The sequence below is a fragment of the Dromiciops gliroides genome, chromosome 6 (genome assembly GCF_019393635.1).
Source record: "Dromiciops gliroides isolate mDroGli1 chromosome 6, mDroGli1.pri, whole genome shotgun sequence".
Lineage (NCBI taxonomy): Eukaryota > Metazoa > Chordata > Mammalia > Microbiotheria > Microbiotheriidae > Dromiciops > Dromiciops gliroides.
In genome coordinates, this window is record NC_057866.1 from 3,378,394 (window position 1) to 3,401,772 (window position 23,379).

Below are 23,379 nucleotides of genomic sequence, written 5' to 3' on the forward strand. Positions count from 1 at the left end.
TATACAGTGAGTGCTGGGGACACGCCCGTATGGGGCCAGGAACAGATGGGGTGGGAGGCTGCCCTCATCACTCGCCCTGGGCTCGTGTCCTGAGTGCGAGGATCTCTGGGAGAGACCATGCTGGTGGGCTGTTCTACGGTGCTTGGCACAAGTACTTCCAGGAGCCTCTGCTCCACGCACCCCCCTTCACACAGCCAGCGCGCAGTAGGGTCTTCAGGGAAGAGGGGCTGCCAAAAAGGGGTTCTCTAGCTGCGAAGTGATTAGGAAGAAGCCCCCAGAGCCTCAGCTGGTCCAAGACTGCTGGCACAGGACGTGTGATGTGGGCCTCACCTCTCCCTACCTTAAGGCCGTTGTCTGGTCTAAAGCAGTGCAAATTCTCTTGATCAATGCCCAGGCACTGGAGCTACGGAAATCCCGTGATTGGGTAGCGGGACCTTAAGAGCCTCACTGTGTGTTTAGTTTCTGGCCAGGTTCTAAGCACCGGTACTAGGAGTGAGGGTTGGATTCTAAATCGATCATTTCTCTGGAGGGGGGCAGTCTGAAACACCAAATGGCTCCAAAAATCTTGGAATTGTCCTTTTCTGCACAGTTTCCTCAGCAGGCCTGGGTGGGGGCCCGAACGCAGCTTCCATGCACAGTCCCGTGTTCTCCCTCCTTTGGAACCGAAGTACTCAGCCAGACGACTCCTCCCATGAGGCCGCTCCAGACAAGATGCGACACCCGGGAGCCGCCTGGAGACCCGGCACAGACAAACAAAGCTTCTACTCACGTTTGCGCCGGCTCCACTGCCACCGACTGGAAAGCCCAGCGTCTCCTGGCCTTCTATGGCGCCGAAGATCTAGGATGGGGGACAGACAAAAACGGGCGTCACGAAAAGGAAGGCACAAGGGTGGCCAAGCTGGGGCTGGTGCGGGGGGCACCCAGCCCAAGAAGGGCACCCATGGCACGCCTCAGGGCCTGCACAGGCTGGGGCTCGGGCACCTTCCTGGCTACTAAATTTCCAGGTTAAATCCAGACTAAAAGCTGTGTCAAGTATGAAGCAGGCTGCAGGTGCAGGCCTTGGGGAGGTAGTGATGTCGGTGCCCCAAGCAGAACCCCCCAGGTACCCAGTAAGAGGGGGCCCCTTTTCTGAAACTGCCCCCAGCCCCCATAGCCAGGGGTGGGCAAGGAGGCCCACCTTCAGCATGTGGGTGAGGTAAGTGCTGATGTTCGCTAGCAGACCGCGATTGGGCAGCTTTCGGGCAGATTTCCGGGCAGCCATGTAGAGATTGCTCTGGCTGACCAGAGATCGCATCTCCTCCAGCACTGTGCGCGTGTCAACATTGTCACAGAGGGCTTCGTGAATCGCCATCTTCTTGTCATCAAAACTAGCAGGAAGGAAGAAGAGGCAACAGTTCATTGTCCCTGGGGGAAGGCAGAAAAGTGATGCCCTGCTGGCAAAGCAGGGAATGGGTGCAGCCAGTCTGAAGGAAAATCGTGAATCGCCCCCAGGAAGTCACCAGGTCACCCTCCCCGGGCCCCAGGCTCCTCCAGGACAAGGCCTGTCCCCCTAGAGACTCAACCAAGAGGAGAAGGGCCCGCAGGGACCCACACACTGAGAGCTGCTCTCTCAGTGGCGGGAAAGAATGGAAGTGAAGGGGGTGCCCGCCAGCCGGGGCATGGCCAGACAGTGATGGACCGCCTCTGTGCTGGAGAAGATGGGAAGAGATTGGAAGACTCGTCTGAACAGACAGAGGGAAGCCCACAGCACCCGAGGAATGACGGATGCTCAGAACATCCACACTGTCCAGACCAACTAGTGCAGGAGCCTTAGAAGACTATCCCCCCATTTCCAGAGGCCCCCGCGTAGGGCAAGAGGTGATGGACCAAAGCTTGTGTGCCACATAAGCCCATGTCTTCTAGGGGGGAAAGGAAAGGGGTGGGGAGAAAAAAATAAAGACTTGACAACTGAACAACAATGAAAATGAAGTGTAGAAAACTAAATGAAAACAATTGTTCTGCATGGGACATCAAAGCTGCTGTACGAGGGACAGAGATGTTCGGAGGGATTGTAACGGAAAAGAGAAAAGACATCTCAAGATGCTCAGGAGAGCAGGGAGGGGGCTTTGGGGGCAGAGGGAAGGGAACTGTACACTCCCTTTACCCCCATCTGCCAGACAAGGAGCCTCTAGAAAAGGCCACCCCCCCCCCAGCTCATCCTCCCCCCCGGAGCTCTTCCCCTCCCCCCCAGGAGCTCATCGCCCCATCCAAGGCCAGGCCTCCCCGCTCCCCAAGCTCTTCACAAAGGCTGAAGGCTCCTTACACTTTGTGGAGTTCAAGCTCCTGGTCTTCCCACTTCTCAAACTGGCCGGTCACGTCAGCAGGGGCACGAAGAACGTCTTTCACGTTTAAGAAAAACTCCTGTGGGAAAGGGAAAAAACCCTCCCTTTGAGCTCAGCTGAAGCGAGTCAGAAAGTGAACTTCCTTGAGGCTCCCTCCTCTCTGGCCTTTTTCTCTTTAGGAAAGGTCTAGAACAACGACAAATGCCTCAGAAAGGAAATGGATTCTGGGCTCGCCCCAACCTTGGCGGGGGTGGGGGCACAGCACTTGTGAGCCCCAGGGCCTTCGAGCCCCTCCAGAAGGGAACAGGAAGGAGGGGTCCTGGCTCACAGACCTCGAGGGATGTCCTCAGAGACTGAGCATCTCATGAGCTAAACTGCATCTGGTCACTCACCCTGACCTCTCCCTTGTTCAAATGACTTTGTGGTAGAGACTCCTCTGGGGAGCGAGGGGACTCTGCCCGTTAGGACACTGCTCCAACTACAAAATGCCAATGAACAAAAACTGATTCTGACTGACCTTCCTAAACCTGGAGGGTGTCTTCATTTTTTCCCTGAAACTCTTCTAAAGCTAGAAAATAAGATATAACGCAATTGGACTGGCGCCCTAGGCAGCTTTCACCCATGGGAGACCAAAGGAGAAGCTGCTCCAAGCGTCTTGTTCCCAGCCCAGCAGGGCACACTTTCCACAGCACGGAGGATGCTGGGAGAAATGAGGGCTCACTCCCTATGGGGGGGATCCTGGCGGGGAATGAAGGCACACTCCCCATAGGGCAGGGGATGCTGGGGGGAATGGCTGGCTTCCCGGGGCATCCCCATTCCAGGTTTCTTGCTCTGCTCAGAGCTGAGGAAAATGCATGGGGTGCTACAATTTTTCCCAGGAAAGCACCCATGGATGGTGGCCTCCCAGGGCTGGTCTCTTCCTGGGGCAGGAGAGACGAAGTGAGTTTCCGCGGGGGGCCCGGCCCTTGGGCTGGACAGCCGTGAGTTCACTCACATTCATAAATCTCTCATACTGAATGGCAGACTCCATGGTGTTGCTCGAGTAATCGAGTGTATCCTTCCAAGAGTGCATGAGGAACGCCAAACGCAGCTGGCGCGCTGTAACAAGACACAGCAGAACAGGGAGGCTTCATTTCTTTGTAAAAGATGTTAGAAAAACCAGCCCAAAGTAAAAAACCCATGATGTGAAACTCGTGAATGTCAGTGGGGGGTGCGGGGCACCGCCCCTGGCTTCCAGCTCATCACCTGTGAGGGGAGACCACACACACACACACACACACACACACACACACACACACACACCTCATGGGCACACACACCAAGACACACATGTGCAGCACATGCACACACTCAGGTGCACACATACATGTGCATGTGTACTGCACATATATTTACACACACATGCCAAGACGTAGACTGCACACAGGCATGCTGACACGCACACACACCCTGACAGATATGCACGTGCATAGACATGCACACAGCAACAGACATGCACTCACAGGTGTGCACACACTAAGACACACGTACATGCACATACACATGCACACAGCAACAGACGTACTCATGGTTGCGAACACCATCACACACGGGCATGGGTGTGCAATATGCACATATATACACATGCATGCTGATATGCTTACATATATGCACACATGCATATACACATACATGTACACACACCAATGAACACAACACACAACATCAACACAAGGTCATTTAGGGGAAATCAGGAAAGGATTGTGGAGATAGATCGTGGCGCTTGATGTGGGTTCTGAAGGGAACTCGGGGTTCTTAGCGGTGGGACAGAGGGAGGACAATCCAGGCATCAGGGCTGGCCTAAGCAAAGGCACAGAGCGGGGGACGGGATGAGTGCCGTCCCCTGGGAAGAGCAAGGCTGGGCTGGAGCAGGGAGCGTGGGAGGAGTCCCACGTAACCAGGCTGGAGCCAGTGTGGGAAGAAAGGCATTGAGAACAGAGCCTTTACTATCTGAACCCAGACACTGGAGTGATAATGCAATGGTCCAGGCGTGAGGTGGGGAGGACTGCCGGGGGGGAGGGGGGGGGTGGCAGGAAAAGACCTTGTGGGGACAGACAGCCACTTGGCGATGGATTGAACACGTGGGCTGAAGGGGAGAACAGCATTAGGAACGTGGGGAAGGATCGGGTTTGCGTCGTCTACGGGCTAACTGGTCCAAGCTGTCCCAGAGCCGCCAGTGACATGGGGATGAAGCTCGCCACATGAAAGGCTGGGGGAGCCCATGAAAGCTCCTGAGGTCCCCCCGCAGGCGTGCAGCAGAAGATGGGCAGGGGCCAAGGACGGATTCCCCCAGTGAGGAGATGTGCCCTGGCCAGAGCATCAGCAGGTCAGCAGAGACAGGGGCAGGGAAGCCTGGTGGGTGGACAGAGATGGGGGGTGGGGTGGGGGTGGGGGCCTCACCAGAATGCTTTGTCAAGGCGTCCTTGATGGTGATGAAGTTTTTTAGAGATTTTGACATTTTACAGCCCGCGATGGTCAAGTGACCCGTGTGCAGGAAGTACCTGACCCAGCAGTCATTTTCGAAGTACGCCTGCAGCAGAAAGTCACAGCTAAGAAACAAGGGCACAAACTGATCCTGCCCAGGGTGGCAGGATCTGACCCAGGCTCTCCCACCCCCCCCCACCCCCGCGCTCCCGCCCTCGCTTCATCACAGGGATGGCGGCCAAGGCTGGCTCGGGTGCTCACCTCAGACTGAGCCAACTCATTGTCGTGGTGGGGGAATCGAAGGTCAAAGCCTCCACCATGGATGTCCATCGAAGCTCCCAGAACAGTGCCGGCCATGGCAGAACACTCAATGTGCCAGCCCGGGCGGCCCTGGAGAGAGACCAACATTTGTTCCTGTTAGGAGATGCTGGGACGGCCTCTCTGCCCTCTGCTTTCACTTACAGAACTAACACAGCTTCAGTTGGGCCCAGCTCAGAAACCTGAAGTGGGGTGGGGCCACCAGAGCCCGTGGCTGTCCCACCACAGGCACCCCAAGGGTTCAGTTCATCAGTCGACAATACTGTGCAGTTGTTGCTGTTCAGTCGTTTCAGTCATGTCTGACCCTTTGTGGCAAAGATACTGGAGGGGTTCGATATCTCTTTTGCCAGCTCATTTTACAAAGGTCACTGAGGCAAATCAGTGAAGTGACTTGCCCAAGGTCACACAGCTAGGACGTGTCTGAAGACAGATTTGAACTCAGGAAGATGAGTCTTCCACGACTATCCACTGTACTAGCTGACGGCCCCAACAACATCGCATGTGCACACGTAGTCGACATCATACTGCTCGCTTTCTCAAGGACAAGAGAGGGGCAGGAGGGAGGGAATTTGGGACTCAGAATTTTAAAAAATGAATGTTGAAAAAATGTTAACATGCAATTGGGAAATATGTGTGTGCATGCATGTACACACATGCACACACATGCACGCACGCATGCACATACACACACACACACATGTGCACGCACACGCACGCACACAGCCACAGATCTAGTATCACAACCTGCCAAGGAAGGCGTGCCTGCCCTGCCCCCTCAGGATTCAGTGTCTCTGCCGGTAAGACTATTTCCCCAGAACGGGATAGCAGGGGATGCGTCTTACCTTTCCCCAAGGACATTCCCAGGACGGCTCGCCAGGCTTGGAGGCTTTCCAGAGTGCAAAGTCATTTGGAGAGCGCTTCTCACTCAATCGATCGGCCGAAACACTCAGGTCGCCTGAGGATGCAGAAAAGCCATCACTGATTAGACATAATATAAAATCCGGGGGCAGCTAGGGGGTGCAGTAGATAAAGCACTGGCCCTGGATTCAGAAGGACCTGAGTTCAAATGCAGCCTCAGACACTTGACACTAGCTGTGTAACCCTGGGCAAGTCACTTAACCCTCACTGCCCCACAAAAAAAAAAAAGACATAATATAAAATCTGAGACTCCTCCTCTATAAGGCAGCAAAGATGGCATGGCTCAAGCCCTGCCCACATATGTGACAAACCCACCGGGCAACGAAGTGAGTGTCAAGGTGGCCAAGTGTCTGTTTCTAACTTCTGAATGAGCGCACCTTTACCATCAACTCCAACCCCCATCAGAGAATCTCACCTCCCACATCTCGTTCATGATGTGGTCATGGCTTGGGGAATAGCCAAGGGGACAGGTGACCACTCTGGTCACAGTCACCGTATCAGTGACACGGCACTTGGATCCTTGTTGAATATGGGATGGAGGAAGCAAGCAAGATGGTAAACAGAGGGCAGGGAGGGGACAGTTGGCAAACTCCAGCATCAGCAAGAAGAGTTCAAGAGACACCCCATGGGACGTTCTCCTTTGCTTAGGGGGTTTCAAAGAGTGAGCAGCACCGACACAGGCTGATAACCAACGGCCAACCTTGACCTCGTAACTCCCTCTGCCCAAAGGGCTGAACCCAGAGCCCCAGGTTAGAAGCCGGGCATGCCCTGTGCTCTCAGCAGCAAGAGGAAAGGGCGAGCTGCCCAGACTGGGAAGGGACTTGGTGAGACCCAACTGGCTTCCAAGGGATCAGGCTCAGAGGCACCAGCTGGGAACCTCAACTCAACCCCAGGCTCCCAAGGCACAGCTCCCTCCGGGCACCTGGATGGGTGCTACTGATGCAGTCCCAACAGCGCCTCCGTGTGGCGCTAAGGGCTGGCCTCGACAGGGCAAAGGGGAGGCCCGTCCCCAGGGGGACCCCGCCAAGCTTGCCAGAGGGGAGAGCTCCTCAGCTCAATCACGCCATGCCCACCACACCCAAGGGGAGTCAAAGACAAAAGGAAAGGTCACCCCGGCACGTCAGGGAGGCGGCCTCCCGGCCTCCACTCCAGTGCCTCCTCCTGGAGCTGCCCCACTCCCCTCCCCAGCTCTAAGACCACTGGCTCCCTGTTACCGCCAGGGTCAATTATGAACTGCTCAGGTGTGACACCCTTTCCGGCTACAATGGACACTGCAGCACTCTGTCATCCCTCCCTGGGAGCCTTCTCTCCGCTCCTCTTCCTGCACTCAGCCCTCCATCTCTGGTCCCCCTGCCTTTGCACTGGCCAGCCCTCATGCCTAGCGTGCCTTCTCTCCTCCCTTCTGCCTCCCAGAATTCCTTTTTTCCTCTAAGGGGCCGCTCACCTCTGAGATCCTCCTCCAGATCCCCTTCCCCACCCCCCCCTTTCGAGTGCTAGGGCCTTGCCTCCCTTGTATTGATTCCGTACACAGTCCACTTAATTGCGTCCGTGGGACATCCTCTGACAGAACGCAAGCTCCTTGAGCGCAGGACTTGGTTCATTCCTTGTAACCCCAGTGCCCAGAAGAGTGGCTGGCACAGCCTCAGTACTTACTTAGTACCTTGGTAATATGCCTTAGTAAGAAATGGCCAATATAAAGAACTCCAAGAAATAGGAAAAGACTTATGGACTGAGGCAAAGCAAAGAAAGCAAAGTTAACATAATGACTCTGATAACGTCGATTAAAAGGGCCTAAAAAGCAGCCAGACGCGGGTCAAATGCTGAGACCAGCACTGTGGGCAGAGGAGAGCCAGGGCCTAGGGCCCAGGGTGGCCTCGGCCCCTGCGGCAGGGAGATGGGCTTCCCACAGCCTCACTGGGCCCTGGGTGCCCTCGGCTCCTGGGACAGGGCCTCAGGCCAGGCTGAGGAAGGTTCCAAAGGGGTCTGTGGCATTGCCCGTCACCCTCCTGAGGGGATGGGCTGCTTACCTTCTCCCTCCTGGAGGGCCTTCTGATCGCCGACAGCTTCCGGCACCAGCTTGGCATAGGAGTGTCTCTCACTAGAATCAAACTTCACCGTATCAAAGTAGACAGAACCATTGGAGACATAACTGGGAAGTAAAAGATGAAAAAACACTGAAGAGGTCGGTCCTCTCGAAACACGGTACAGTGGTGGGTGCAATGACGCTAGAGTCGGGAACTGGGTTCGAATTCTGCCTCGGATGGCCTCCTCTCCTCCCTGGGCCTCAGTTTCCTCCTCTGTTAAATGAGGCTGGCTAAATGACCTCTACGGGCCTCTGTCTATGGAACATCAGCATGAAGCTGTTGGGGGTCCAGCAAGTCCTCTGAAACTTAAATGTTGGGGCCACGTCATGGGGACCTGGGAACAGGGCAGAGCATGGCCTCCGGATGATCCACCTTCAGGTCCGACTCTTCGGCCTGTTCTATGCTTGAACCGAGAGGTTCATAACCACAGTTAGAAAATGGCTGGGGGCCCCCCCCATCAAAGTGCATGGAAAAACCTAGAAACACTAGGCTGCCCCAACCAACATTTTCTAATCTGATCGTAATCATTGCCAGCTTGAATGCATTTCACTGCAATGGTCAATGAGATGTAAAAAGTCCAGAATATCCTTGGGAGAGACATCTTCAATTGCATGGAGAGGCACACTGTACCCCAGGGGGCTTCTTAAAATTCTGTCCACTCACAACCCCATATTTACGTGACCCCAGGGACACATAACTTTTTACTATTGCCCAATTGTTTGTGGCCTCCACATTCAGTTACATGACCCCATGGGGGTAGCAACCCAGAGTTTAAGAAGCTGACACGTTGGGGGCAGCTAGGTGGCGCAGTGGATAGAGCACCGGCCCTGGAGTCAGGAGTACCTGAGTTCAAATCTGGCCTCAGACACTTAACACTTACTAGCTGTGTGACCTTGGGCAAGTCACTTAACCCCCATTGCCTCACTAAAAAAAAGAAGCTGACACGTAGACAACACACAGGAGCATTTCCTGAGGGTGCCATCCCCATGCCCACAGAGGGTGGGGGCAGGGGAGTGGCTATTCATAGCAGGTTCGTTTTTTTCTCTGCCTCCCTCTTGCCTTAACATCTCGGCTGTGTCTACATTCTTTCTCATCTTCCGAGACCCGCCCAGGTGCTCCTCAGTGCTGAGTCAGGCAATATAGGCTTCTTTGAGAGTTCATTTATGGCTTATTCATTTAGAGATTCAAGTCCTTTGTCTCTTGCTCTGTTACCATGGGAGTTTTACACTTTTTGTAAATATTTGTCCATTTCATTTAAATTGCCAGTTTTACTAGCACATAATTGGGTGAAATGGTTCCTAATAACTTCCTTTATTTCTTCTTCGTTGATTGTAAATGCATCTATTTAAGTTTTGATGCTGATAATTTGTTAACTCATGGTTTATCTAGTTTACTGACTTTTGCGAGAAAATTTTTTGCTTTCAATTTAACTTAAATTCTCCTTTGATTTTCAAGACTTGTATTTCATTGTTTAATGGGGGGGGGGGTCTTCAATTCATTGGTTTTCTAGTTTTTTTCATTGCATGCCCAATTTATCATCCTGATTTCTTTTTTTAATTGATCAACATCCTTTCCTCTGTCCCCACTGGATCTGTGACTGGGCACAGGCGAGTGAATGCCAGCCGCCAGATGGCACCTGCTGTGCTCACCTCCTGCACGAGGGTGGAAGCCCCTCCCCCATGGGTCTGGGACTCATTCTAGGAGACTCCTTTGTCAGTTCCTGAATGTGGGGATGCTCCAGGCTTGCAGACCCCTGCCCAGGCCTCATCTCCAGGACCCCCAGACCTCTGTCTCCCCTGTCCTGACCCAAGCTAAAAGGAAACTATGGTTTTTCCTTGGATTTCTGGACCAGGACAGTCTGGCTGTTGGTGAGTACTTCTTCCCACTAACCCGCCATCTTGGGCCTGCTTCCTATAGACAACATCCTCCCATCACGGTCCAGGGCACCACCAGCCTTCCAGAAGCCCGGGTTTGCTGCCAGGGCGTCATCCTGGATGCTTCCTCCCAGCCACCCCACAGACCTAATCCATCACTCGGACACGGTCCCAGCAGCAGTCTTGGTTCCGGCCCTCATCACCTCCAGGCTCTCCCCATGCCAGTTCATCTACCACAAAGTTACTCCCCTGCTCAATAAACTCCAGTCACTCCCAAACACAGACAGGACAAACTTCTGGACTCTTCCCCACCCGGTCCCCGCGGCCTCGCTACACATGAGCGATGTCTAGTCTCTTCCCTGTGCTTCCTGGGACAGCGCACCATCTCCCATCTCTGCCCGGGAGCCAGCTGTCCTCCACACGCCTGCAATGTTCTTCCTTCCCCTCCTGAATGCCGAGGACTCGGCTGGTCCTTCTGCGGAAGGCGATGACCTTGGACCATCTTGTATGCGCTGACCTATGTAAGCGCTACATCCCTACGAGGGGCACGGATGTTTCCCTTTTGTCTTTCACTTTGCCCAGAGCCTGACACACAGCAGGCGCTTCATAAATGCTGAAGTGACCGGGTGATTCTGGCCCAGATCTGCTGGAGCCACACCCCCAGGCCCAGCCTGGTCTGGAGCATCACTGCCTGCCGGGGACCTCAGTGTGCAAGAGCACAATGCTGCCACAAGGGGGCCCAGCCCCCATAACCCCCGGGCAAGCCCCATCTCCCTGAGGGGGGCAGAACAGGCCCAGGCCCCGACCATTCACGGCCGGTGGAGACGCTGCGGCTCCTTCTCTGGACACACCCCTCGAGCCAAAGAGAAGATGAGGCTGGCAGAGGCTCAGAGGCCTCCGTTCCCGGCGGGCTCTGCCTTCCTTCTCGCCACACCTCCCTTCGGCCATCGCCAGGTGCCAGGGCCTCCCCTCCCCCCACGTTCTCCGTGAGAGCAAAGACTGCATTCAGCCCAGCACACAGAAGGCGGTGCATAAATGCTGGGCAGGATTTGGGCACCTGGCGATGGCCAAAGGGAGGTGTGGCGAGAAGGAAGGAAGGTTTCCTTGGAGCGCGTCCTGAAGTCTCCCGGGCCCCAGGGAGCCGCCCAGGCTGCTTGGAAGATGCCCCTGTATTATCCTGCCACGGTGACTCGGCGACAAAGCCCCGACACTAGCTTACTTAGCAGGCACTGGTGCCCCCAGTGACCCTTCCTCCACAGCCTCCCCATGATCACACTGACCTCATTAGCTCCCATCAAGCAAGCATGCATTAAATGCCTACTGCACACAAGGCATCGCCCTGGGGGGGAAGCAGCTCAATCTCAGGTCGGAGTTCATCCTCCAAACTTCCTTTTTCTGTGGAGTCGCCAGCGTCCATCTTCCTGGGCACCGTGCCCACCACAGTTAAGGTGGCAAAGAACACTGAGCCCGATGGGGGAAGTGTCAGGGCTCTGAGGCCACTCACTGGCTGCTTACCCATAGCCATTGTCCACGATCTTCTGAACAAAGCGCACGATCTCGGGCACATATTCACTGACGCGGGTTAAGACGTCGGGAGGGAGCACCTGCAGGTGACAAGAAATGAGATGGGGAGGGCGCCCGGAAGGTGGGCCACACCGCTTATGGGGAGGAGCAGTGCCCATGGCGGGAGGTACGCAGGACAGAAGGTAACTTGTAGGGGGCGGATCCTGTGACAGCAGCCAGGCGTCTGCAGAAAGCACAGGACACAGACAAGAAGGGGAGCGTCCTTCCCCTCAAGGAGCCACTTCACAACAACCCTGAGAGCTTCATGTGGTTGTTGTTTAGTCGTGTCCGACTTCTTGAGCCCACTGGGGTCTTCTTGGAGTGTTTTGCCATTTCCTTCTCCAGCTCATTTCAATCATGAGGAAACTGAGGCAGACAGGGTGAAGTGACTTGCCCAGGGTCACATAGCCAGGAAGAATCTCAGGCTGGATTTGAACTCAGGTCTTCCTGATTCTAGGCCCGATGCTCTATCCACTGCACTACCTGGGTGCCCATGAGAGTTTAATGCCAAGATAGTATTATTCCCATTCTGAACAAAAAGAAACTGAGTCACAGCGAGGTGAAAGGACCATCGTGCCCCCACCCCCACCCCAGCTCTCTTTCCGCTACCCTGCACTGCTTCTAAGATACTCTGTGTACACAGAGGCAGCCAGGGGTGTCACAGTGCCTAGAGTCCAGAACACCCTAGTTCCAATCCAGCCTCAGACACTTCCTAGCTGTGTGACCCTGGACAAGTCCCTTCACCCCGTGAGTCTCGGTGTTCTCATCCCTACAATGGGGATAAGAATAGCCCCGGCAATACCCTTGGACCTTAAGAAAGGAGGAGTGGGAGGAGTTCAGGGAAACCTGCTGAGTGAGGGGAAGCAGAGCCAGGGACACAGCTGCATCCTAATGATGATGGGCTGGGGCCCACCCGGCTCCTCTCAGCCGTGCAATGACCCAGGTCGGCGCCAGAGGGCGCAGGATGGACAATGTTCTCCACACCCACAGAAAGAACTGTGGCGTCTGGCTGCAGACAGAACCAGACGCTTCTGCTGGGGCGCTGCTGGGGGGTCTGTTTGAGAGATTTTTCCTTTCCCTGATTCTTCTTTCACAACAGGACTAAGGCAGAAATGGGCTTGATGTGATGGAACGTGCATCACCTGTATCCGACTACTTTTTGTCTTGGGGAGGGAGGGAGAAAACTTTGGAACTCTTATGAAAACAAAGGTCGAAAACCCTTTTTACATGTCACTGGAAAACAATAAATACTATAAAGAGAACAAAAGAATAGCCTCCAGCGCTCAGGGTTGTTGTGAGGATCGTGTTGGTCAAAGTGCTTACTTAGCCCAGTGCCTAGCACATAGTAGGTACTTCATAAGGCCACTTGTAATATGAAGAATGTTTTGCGATCGTCCAGTCCTGTCCTGCCTCAAGTCTCTCCCCAGTCTAGTTCATCCTTCACTTAGCTCTCCAACTAATCTTCCTGAAGGGCAGGTCTGACCACGCCACGCCTGCCCGACTCAGTTCCCTCCTCCATCTCCAGACTCTGGGCACTTTCTCGGGCTGTGCCTCACACCTGGAACACCCTCCCTCACCTCTGCCTCCTGGCTGCCTGGGCTTCCTTCGGGTCCCGGCCACAATCCCACTTTCTCCAGGAAGGCTTCCTGGGTTCCTCCCTGGTGCGGGGGCCTCCCCTCTATCGCTATCACCTTGTCTAGAGCTGTTGGCACCTGGCAGACTGGGAGCTCCCTGAGGGCAGGGCTCATCTTTTGCTCTCCTGGAGTCCCCAGCACTTGGCCCGGCCCATCAGAGGTGCACTCAGATGCGAGTGACCGCTAGATAACCTGGCACAACAGGCCATTGGACCCAGGGGGGTGGGAGACTCACATTCAGGGCCTCCATGTCCTTGTGGAATTCCGCCTCCCAGAACTGGGGAAGCTCGGAGAAGATAGAGTTGTCCACCACCTGGGAGCCGAGCCGGGAGTCCAGCCAATCAGAAAGCAGGTCCTTGGCCTTTTCCAGCAACACCTGCAGAGGCAGCAACGAGGCCCAGTGAGGAGCCCCTCCCACTTCCCATGACTCTGCTCGCCGATTGTCCCAGGGTGTGGGGGTGATGGGAGCAGCGAGGCACCCAGTAGGTGCTTAATTAATGTTGGCCGGTTACTGACTGTGCTGAGTGATGGGGAGGTACTAAACACGGAAGGGAAAGTCAAGCCCAATTACAAAGGGCTCTCAGGGGAGCCGGGGGACCTGCAGGCACAAGAGGACAGGGTAGCCAAGCGGTCAGGCTCCTGGCTCTGGGACCGCGGGCCCGGCCAGGGTCCCAGGGCTCACCTCAGCGCAGGCGGTGACCTCTTCTCCCGGCGCATTTCTTTGCACTGCATTGGCCAGGGGCTCCGCGGCCAGCTGCACGGAGTCCCGCATGCGCTCCAGCATCTGCTTTTTATCAGGGTCGGTGGTCTCGTTTAGTCTGAGACCAAAAGGCTGCGGCAAAGAAAGGGAGAGAGATGCTCAGAAAAGGCTCAGAGCCCCTGGAAGGCAGGGAGCTTTCCCCCAAAGGTCCCAGCTGACCCAGCACACAGAGACCCCTTCCTTCCTGCTTCCTTCCACCAGAAGTATGGCAAGGGGCACGCGGCAAGAGACGCCAGGGACAGCCCCGCAGCGCTGAACCCTGGCAGCTAGGATGGAACAGACCCTCACTGCAGCTCATGCATTTTCACCATATTTGAGGACAACAATGTTCATGGCACATACGCTGCTAGGAAAGGGAGGCTATCATGGAATGGGGGTACGGGCTGCTCCGGCACCACTAAGCCACCAAAGCAGAGTAGGAACTGGAAGGATTGGCAGGTCCAAATGGGCTGCCATCCGCCCCGGCGGAGGGAGAGAACCCTCCACCCCAGGGACAGAGCTATCAGGAAATCCTCCTCGGGGCGTCTGGGGAGAGAGAACCCGCCTGCTACTGGCCTTCCTGGGGGCTTTCCCGGGGGCCTTCTGGGCAAATGTGCAAGTAACCAGGATGGCATGGAGGAAGCCTCCCCACTCTCTCCCCAGGGCCAAGGCTGCTCTGACCACACGGACCTTTAGGGCGGTCGCCACGTCTTCAAGGAGCTGAGTCGCGTGTGGCTTCTTTTCCCGATATTGCTCAAAGAGGTGGTTCTGTCGAGCTCTCCTGATGATCTGTGGGTAGGGGAGGAGGCCCGGTGACCCACAGAGCCCCTCTGGGTATCCCCCCGACTATGGATGCCTCTCCTAAGCCCTCGCCCACCAAGGCCCTTGAGTCTGTTCTGGCCAGACTCACGGTCTACCCACATGAGCAGAAACCGTGTTTGTGTTTTGTCTCCATATCTTTGGCCCTTTGCACAATGCCTGGCGCATAGTAGGCACTTAATAAATGCGAAAGGATCGCAGGACCTGATGTCACGTGGGCTTGGTGTGACAGGTCCTGGAGCCCTCCCAGGCCCTGAGCTCCCTCGCCAGGACAATGGGAAGGTGGGGTGGGGTCTTTCCCAGCCCCCCCCACCTAGGATCCTATGGCTGGACCCCCTTCCTCCAAACCAGGGGCCCCACTCCAGCAGAGAACGCAGGAGAGCTCAGCAGGCAGTGGCCACATCCTGCCTCCCTCCCCTGGGCCTCAGTTTCCTTCTCTGTAAGATGAAGGGGCCCGGCCAGCTCCACCTTGGATCCTCGGGGCTGCGCCCCTGCTCTGTTCTGGGAGCCCCATTGTCCTCTCACCCTCCTCTTCTGCCCTCCCTCACTGAGGCCCAGGAGGGCCCTCGCTTGCTGCCCCCCCTCCCTGCCCGACCTTATCATCGATGTCCGTGATGTTCATGCAGTAGAAGACGTCATATTTAAAATAATCGCGCAGCACTCGCCTCAGGATATCAAACGAGATGTATGACCTAGGAGCATTGCAAGAGAACAAGTCTTCCTCAAGCTGGGCACGGAGCACACAGTAGGGACATCAGACTTAGCGGAGGTGTGCCGACTGTGGCCCAGTGGCTTCCCGGTCCACATGCCACGCCTGCTGTGCCATCCTGACCTCTTCAAGTCTGACCTCTTTTTTTTTTTTTTAATTTTTTTTTTGCAGGGCAATGGGAGTTAAGTGACTTGCCCAGGGTCACACAGCTAGTAAGTGTCAAGTGTCTGAGGCCGGATTTGAACTCAGGTCCTCCTGAATCCAGGGCCGGTGCTTCATCCACTGCGCCACCTAGCCGCCCCCCCAGTCTGACCTCTTACTAATGCTTAAAGGTCAAAACCACAACCTCCAGGAACTGCTTGTCCCAGCCTAGCCTCCCCTTCCTCTGCCAGTGAGAGCCCCCTCCACGTTCCAGACCCGGTCACTTAATTCTGGCCCCCCAGTAACCCCATCACCCAGCTAGCAGGTGAGAGGCCCTACCTGGCATGGCCCATGTGGGAGGCGTCATACACGGTGGGTCCGCAGCAGTACCAGGTCACCTTCCGTCCTTGCTGAGGCACAAACTCGTCCTTTGTTAGGAGGGAATGAAGATTTGGGGTCAGAGGGCACCTGAGGCCCCAGGGCTGGGCTGGGGCTCCTTAGCCTGGAGTTAGACATGAAGACTAGCAGCCAGCCTCATCTGTCCTGCAGTGTGACCTGGTGGGGTCACAGTCTACCCCACGTCAGCCACTGAATAGCAGAGGTGCTACCCCCAGCCATGGGCCCCTGGCCAGAGCCCAGGTGGGGGAGCCCCGTGAGGAGGCCTGGGGCCCGAGCACTTCCTCGTGGCCGGCTGGCTGCTCCCGCACGACCCCCCATCGTCCCTGGCTGCCCCTCAGGCCCCGCTGCTCACTCCCCTACCCACTCGGTTTAAGTCTCGCTCACAGAGTTCACCCAGGACAGGATCTGTGCTTGCCTCGGGTCTCACCACAGGGCCCGGCACCCTGGGGCTGCTAATGAAGGTGGTCACTCTCAGACGGCCAGGACAGTTCCCCCCCAGCCCCTTCTCCAGCTGTGCTGCCAGCTGGAAGGATCCCACACTGGCTGATTTCAGAAATCTTCCTCTGCCCACAGAGAGGGGAAGCCCACGGTGGGGTGCGGGGGGCTCCAAGGGGAAGAGCCAGGGACGGGAGCCCCTCCCGGGCACTCACTCACCTTGCTGCGCGTCAGGCTATTATAGAGGCGGAGTTTACAAGGCTTGGTTCCAGCTGGAGGAGACCACTGAGGCTGGACGCGGCGGCCCTTACCTGGAAAGGAAGCGGGAGCAGCGTCAGCCCTCCCCGCAGGCTCCTGGACCCTCGCCGTCCTTCCTGGGCCCGTTCCACGGCCTGCAGGGCCCACACTTTTGACAGGCCTCAGGTCCCCCAGATGCCCACCTCTCCCGAGTGACTCCTCTGGGTGAGGATAAGTGGGTCATTGGGAAACAACAGAGGTGCTGGGCCCAACCTGGATTCTGCCTGTCATGCTTCCTGGGCAATGGCGAGGGGCCACAGGAGCCCGGCCCCTCCACAGCCCGGTCCCCAATGTCTGCAGACAGGCAGCAGAGGGGGCCGTGGGGCTCTCCCTGCTTTCAGGGCCATGGCCTGTCATTTCATACGGATTTCCGAAGCCACCATTGACTTCTCCCTCTAAACAACAGTGTCCCCGTTCAGCAGAACTCAAACACATTCAGCCTTGCATCGAATTGCAATTGAATTGTAGAGAACTCCCATGGAAACCTGCTCTTCTGGGACAAAGCGGTGACCCAGTGTCGGACGCCGTCCTCTTCCAGACTGGCCTGGGGCCCCGGGAGCTAAGGGATTGCCCAGGTCAGGGGCAGAGACTGGGGGCTGAACCACCTGTCCAGCCTGGCCTTTTGGAGGAGGGGAGTCGGGCCCAGGGAGGCTTGGCCAGTCAGCCAGGTCGGAAGCTGGACCGGTGACCTGGAGGCCCAGGGATAAAAGGCAGCTGTTCTTAAAACCGTCATGTTTTGACTATTTGAATGGAAGCAGAAAGGCCGAGCAGGAGCTGGGAAAAGGGGGGCGTTTGAGTCCTTAGACTAGTCCTCTCCTTCTCTGGCCTGGGTGGGGGAAGAGGGACAACTCCCCCCACCCCCCAGTCTTGGCCCTTCTTCCCATTCAAACTAGACCCAAAGTCCCTATGAGCCCTCAGGTAAGAATGAGCCCCCGGGCTGGTGGGGGAGGCAGGACCACCCCCAGCCCCCAGGGGAAAATTGCGAAATCCCTTCCCTGCCACCAAGAGTGGCAGTCCCACCCCCAGCCCTGAGAGCTGCAGATCTCCCTGGAAGTAGGTGCTCTCACCTCACCTCATTTTCAAGGTTTCCCGGCCTTCAGACCGGGGTCTCCCCTGTCCAGCCTGCAGGCCCCCGAGTTCTCATCGCTATGTGGTCAATCACTGGTGACTCAGAAGTCTCCCCAGAGAGAGCCCAAAGTGACTGAGGCCCCGACTGGGACGGTCTCCACCTCCCCCTTCCTGCTTTCAGTCTGGGATTTTCCTTTGGTTCCCTTCATCCCTCCCCACCTGTCAAGCCGCCACCTGCTCCCAGAATGTTCACTGCCGGGCTCTGGGCTTTAGCCATGCCCCGGGGCACACAAACAGGAGCTGGGGTGTGCCTCCAAGGGAGGGAGAAGAGCACGGAGTCTGCCCGTGGAGGCCAGGGGGAGTCCTGGTAGAGGGCAGAGACGGCACTGTAGACGGGTCATGATTTAATCACAAGCAGCCAATGGCAGCGTTCCCTGAGCTCCTTTGCGACAGGACTCAACACATGCTTTCCAAGCTGAGTCTGGGGGAAAAGTTAAGCAGCCCTGGGCTAGAGCAAAAGTCATTGACAGCTGAAGTCTTCAGGGGAGGGCCCCAGGGCTCTGTGCCCAATGACTCAGAAAAAGACCCAGACTGCAAAAGGCTGGAATGACAGTGTGCCAATCCACAAGGACTGGCAGGCTCCAGTGAGCTCCAACTGAATAAGATGACATAAAAGGAATAAATACAAGTCTTACGCATAGGTCAAGAAAAATCAACTGTACAAGTACAAGACAGAGGAAGGAATTTGTCTGAAAAAGATCCAGGGGTCTGTGTGGTCAGAGACCTCACTAGGCATCAACCATGTGAAGTGGCAGTGGCATCCCCCCCCCCCACCACCCCCCCCAAGCTAATTTCGACCATGGGACTTTCAGGACTAAGGAAGCCAGAGTCGCTCTGCCCCTGTCGGATCACAATCAGAACATGGAGTCCAGTTCTGGGAGCACTTTAGAAATTCAGCTGAAATCAGCAAGCATTTATGAAGCCCCATGATGGGCGGCAGCTGGATACTAAGGGTACAAAGGCAAAAAGGAAAGAATTCCTGCCCACAAGAACCTTGTAGTCTCCTTTTTTTTTGGGGGGGGGGGGGGTTCGGCAAAGACAACATATAGAGATCAGGGCAGGTGATTCCCTCGAGGTGAGCGCACCACAGAGCCCCTGAGCTATGGTCTGACAGAAGGTAGGAGCAAGTAAGGCATCCAGACCTGGGGCCCTGGGGGGAAGGCAGGCAGGCAAGTGAAGCCAGGAGGGGTCTGAGGAAACAGGGGAGCCAAGGCATGAAGAACAGGCCGCCTGAGGAAGTTCATAGACAGGTCTTCCCTGCAAAGTGAGTGCCCCTCACGCGTTTCAAACAGGGTTTCACTCAAGCCCTCGTAGCACAGACTACACACTGGGCAGAGCAGGGAGATCCGGGAGAACCCAGGGGTTCCCAGAGCCTGGTGACCCCTCCCAGTGCACCACTTAGCCATGAATGCCCAACCAGAACTGGGACAAGCTAGAAACAGAGGCCCTGGCCCCAAAGAGAACCACCTGATGAACTCTCAGAGGGGCCTCACTTAGCTGGTTAGATGCTCTCTATAATCAGTGGGACTTTCACGCCAAGCCTTTAAAAGATTTTACGAGGCCTGATGCCAGACCGCCTGGCTCTCTCCCAGGGAGGTCACAGTGCTCCCGAGATGAAAGGCGCTTCCTGACAGCTAGGCTTCATGACCCACAGGGGCTCAGAATCCCCTCTTGTGCCCTGGAGGGGGTACAGAGAGGCATGCACAAGGCAGCCGGAGTCCTAGGTGCCCGGGGGGGGGGGGGGTCAGGGAGGGGGCTGCCTGGAGCCCCACAGAGATGTCCCAAGAGCTGAGTCTGGGTCCCAAGCCACCACCCACCCCCGACAATAGAGACAACGACCGGAGGGGGGACGGACGGACCGTGGCCATCACAGATGGGTCACGGAAGGAGGCACGGCAAGGGGGATGCACAGAACGTGATCACCCCAAACATCTTGGCAAAGCCAAAGTCTCGGAGCCAGCCCACAGACTTCTCAGCACATCTACCCATAAACAAACATACCCCACCCACCCACCTAAGCCAAAGGCACTGAGCCAGAGACTGTCAGGGCTGGCTGAACGGGACACCTCAGAGATCACCTCATCTGACCCTTTCCTTGTACCCATGAGGAAGTGACTTATCCAAGGTCACACAGCTAGAGAGCTGCTCCTCCCACCTTCCATCAGGAGAAGCGGATGGGGGGAGTGGAGTACAGCCTCCTCAATCTCTCAGTCTCCACACCTGTCACACTGCAGCACCCTGGGCCGGGCAGCAAGAATGAAGCCAAGAGAATGCCAAGCTCAGCACGCAAATGCAGAAGCGCCAGAAACCAGAACAGTGCCCACCGCTCTTCAGCTCGGCCGCCCTCCGTGGCCTGTGATGGGGACGAGGGGCCGGGGTGGGAGACATGCAGTCTGCAGGCACAGAGGCTGGCTTCAGACTTCCTGATGCCAAGGCAAGATCTGGCCAGCGTCCGTGGGCAGGGGTCGCTCACCACCGGTGAGCCAGGGCCTGCGTGGGAGGCTCTCAGGCCCATTTCCAAGGGGACTTTGGCTCTGGGCAATGCAGAGCAAACATCTCGTGGTTTCCTGACAGACTGGGCCTCCCAGAAAGGGCCCGGGGCCCTGGGCTGCCCGGCACCCGGCCCTGCCCAGGACTGTCTAAAGGGCCATGGCTCGTGGCCTCCCCTCCTCACCCATTTTACTCACTTGGCTCCCGTGTGCCAGGGCTCCCGCCAGTCCCGCAGGACTGGGACAGGGCGTGGATGTGCCTGAACCAGCGAGCCACGTGGAAGTGCTGGTCCCCAGGTGGGCCTGTCAACTGCCTGAGAGCTTCCACATCTGCCTGGGAGAAGGTGTGGCCCTGGAGATAACTACGGCTGCTCAGGTACTCATTCAAAGCCTCCACCCTGGCCTCCTCGTCTCTAATGCTCAGAATACCACTGTAGGCAGGAGCTGTGGAGACAGAGGCACAAGACGTCAGTCAGCGGACACCCACCAAAGGGCTCCAGAGGGAACTACCCGGGGCGTGCTGGGCTTTGCCTTGGACACAGCCAGGTGGCAAGGACCCTGCCACCCCGAACCCTCCTGAAGGCCTGACCACGTCCGAGAGGCTGCAAACTCCTGCTGAGCCTGGGCTGGGGAGGAGGGGGGAGGAACACCTCCTATCCGCCTGAGGCGCTGTCCCAATCTGGGCCTTGGCCATTTCTCAGGAAGCCTCACTCACCCAAAGGGATTCCTATTTGTCTGGGGACTCACCTTCCCCTAGAGAGGGGCGGAAGCTCCGGCACAAGCCTTCAGAAGAGCCAATGTTCCCCTCCCTTCTGACTGTTCTAAGGCCTGTTCTGCCTCCAGACCCTCCCCCTATACCCCCCACACCTGTGATCTCTCCCGCCAGTCACAGCTCCCTGGGTGGCCCCCAACCCTTCACTCTGACTCCTAAAAGCTTAAAGGGCCGTGGCTGGAGATCATTGTGCCTGAGCCCCTCCTGGGGCAGCTGAGAAGCCAGAGGAAGGACTGATCCAAGGGCACGTGGTTGGAAAAGGTCACATGCTGGGGTTGACCTCTCCTCCCAGAATGTGGAATGTATTCAGAAAAAGGGAAAGGCCCATTTCTCTCTAGTGAGAATTGGCACGGTGGCTTAAGAGAGGTAAAGGGAGCCTTGCTCCCTCCTCCCTCCCTCCCTCCTCTTCCTGTCTCTGTGCATCTTTCTGCCTCGCTCTCCTCCTTGCTCTTTGTATCACCGAGCGTTCATTAAGTGCAGAGCATGGAGTTAAGTTCTGCAGGGACACCCCAGGCGAGGCCCCAGCTGCCTCTTAGAGATAGCGGGTCTCGCTGGGTTGCCCCTCTCTTGATTCCAACACATTCCTGGCCAAGTGTGTGTCCACATGTAGACACAGTGTGTCCCCTTGGACACTAGGCATTGTGCCCAAGAAGAACACTGTCCGATACCAAGGCTCCTGGAGAGCCCAGGGGCAGCCCCAGCAGCTAAGGGAGCCCGGCCCGGCCCCCAACGAGCTCCTCGGGAGGGCACTGCTGCTTACTTGCCCAAGGCCCAGGTGCCCTGGGCCAACAGACCATTTTTATGCTGGAACCAGACAACTTGCCTTGACCTCAACATGCCATCCATCCACCATTGCTTGTGTGTGGCAGTAAGTCAAAAGCCATGTCGGAGTAAATGAGGGCCACTCCCTGGAGTTCAAAGCTATTGACCGGTATTCTTGGAGAGGGGAGAGAAAGAAGCGATGCCCAAGGTGATACCAGGGCAGGGCTGCGCCCAGGCTCCCATCACCTGACATACCCAGAGGCCCCTTGTACTGGCCCATGGTGGGCCCCAGTTCTGAGGACACCCCCAAGCGATCTCTACCCGATGATCACGGGCTAAGGAAGCTTTGGCCAAGAAGCAGGCCAGAGTCATGGGAACGAGGAGCTGCTTGGGCCCATTCCCTTGGACTCTGACCCGACATGCGCCGAGGAATGACGGACGGAACATTTCTCAAGCAGCACCTCAAGGTACAAAGTGCAGGGGGAGGAGCACCAGAGGAGGAAGCAGAAGAAGCTCCGGTGGGACGTCCTGGTCTCAGGAGGAGGGGGCAGTTCCAAGGCTGCACACAGTCAGGTGCTGCCTCAAGTCTCATCACCAGAGAGTGGCAAGGACCAGCTTCCTCCGGGTCCCGCCAAAATCCCCCCTCCCACGGGGATTCTTTCCTGACCCCCCTCTGTGGACTCTCTCATGTCTCCCCCATTAAACTGGGGGCTCCACAAGGGCTGGGCCTTTCTTTGCATCTGTAGTGCTCAGCACAGTGGCTGGCGCACAGTAGGTGTGGATGCAGAGGAGGCAGGGCCTACACCACTGGCCATTCATGGATGGAGTGGCCCGGAGGACACTCTTCTCCCCAGGGCCTTATGGAAGGAGCTGGGTCTGACTTATCTGTCCTCAGCAACCACAGCTGTCAAATGGAGTCGGTCACCAAGCACTTATTGAGCACCAAGTCTCTGGCTTTCCCTCTGTGGCGGTCAGTGGGGATGACCAGCCTCTTCGCCAGAGGTGCTGCTTCCCTGAGCAGTGGCCATGGGGACTGGACCTATGAAACCACCAGCGTAGGCGGCCTCCCCTCTGTGAAGTCAGAAACCAAAGGCATTTTCCCAACAAGGGGATCTGAACTGTCCACAGCCATGACAGAGCATGAAGCCCTGAGCCCCATCCATGGCAGACCCAGCGTACCTGAGACATGAACAAGAAAGTAACCGAGGGGTCACACTGCAGGCCACTACCAAGGGGGAGTTTCTATCGGTCAATCCAATGGGCCTCAATGGCCTGGTGTGTATGTGTGAGGAGGGGCTTAACGGCTCCATGCCCAGCTCAGCACCCAGCTCAGTGCCCTTAATCCAGGCCTACTGGCTGACTGGAGGGACCAGGACATGCTGGAGGGGAGGAGGAAAGGGTTCCAGGCCTGGGGCCAGGCTGGCTGGCATCCAGAATCCACAAATTAGAGAAGTGGAAAGGGAATCAAGCATTTCCTTTCAAGTCGTGATCCTATCAGCTCAGCAGACTAGCCG

General features: G+C 56.6%; 1 protein-coding gene across 3 annotated transcripts in view; it reads right to left on the minus strand.

Moving 5' to 3' along the window:
* The window catches only part of CARS1 (cysteinyl-tRNA synthetase 1), a 38,023-nt gene that overhangs the window by 9,060 nt on the left and 5,584 nt on the right, over positions 1-23,379 (minus strand). For 2 of the 3 annotated variants that reach the window (XR_006353589.1, XM_043971409.1), the window contains exons 2-17: positions 20,530-20,775; positions 16,637-16,728; positions 15,923-16,011; positions 15,329-15,425; positions 14,605-14,703; positions 13,858-14,007; positions 13,411-13,551; positions 11,494-11,582; positions 8,048-8,169; positions 5,945-6,057; positions 5,046-5,174; positions 4,761-4,890; positions 3,316-3,419; positions 2,303-2,400; positions 1,178-1,367; positions 770-838 (exon numbers count right to left, since the gene is read on the minus strand). Coding sequence is in view for 2 of the 3 variants with exons in the window: in XM_043971409.1 (XP_043827344.1) it covers positions 770-838; positions 1,178-1,367; positions 2,303-2,400; positions 3,316-3,419; positions 4,761-4,890; positions 5,046-5,174; positions 5,945-6,057; positions 8,048-8,169; positions 11,494-11,582; positions 13,411-13,551; positions 13,858-14,007; positions 14,605-14,703; positions 15,329-15,425; positions 15,923-16,011; positions 16,637-16,728; positions 20,530-20,775 (1,958 nt within the window). In the remaining variant the exon portion in view is untranslated. The remainder of the gene's footprint in view (positions 1-769; positions 839-1,177; positions 1,368-2,302; positions 2,401-3,315; positions 3,420-4,760; positions 4,891-5,045; positions 5,175-5,944; positions 6,058-8,047; positions 8,170-11,493; positions 11,583-13,410; positions 13,552-13,857; positions 14,008-14,604; positions 14,704-15,328; positions 15,426-15,922; positions 16,012-16,636; positions 16,729-20,529; positions 20,776-23,379) is intronic. The other variant, XM_043971410.1, reaches the window with a different exon arrangement.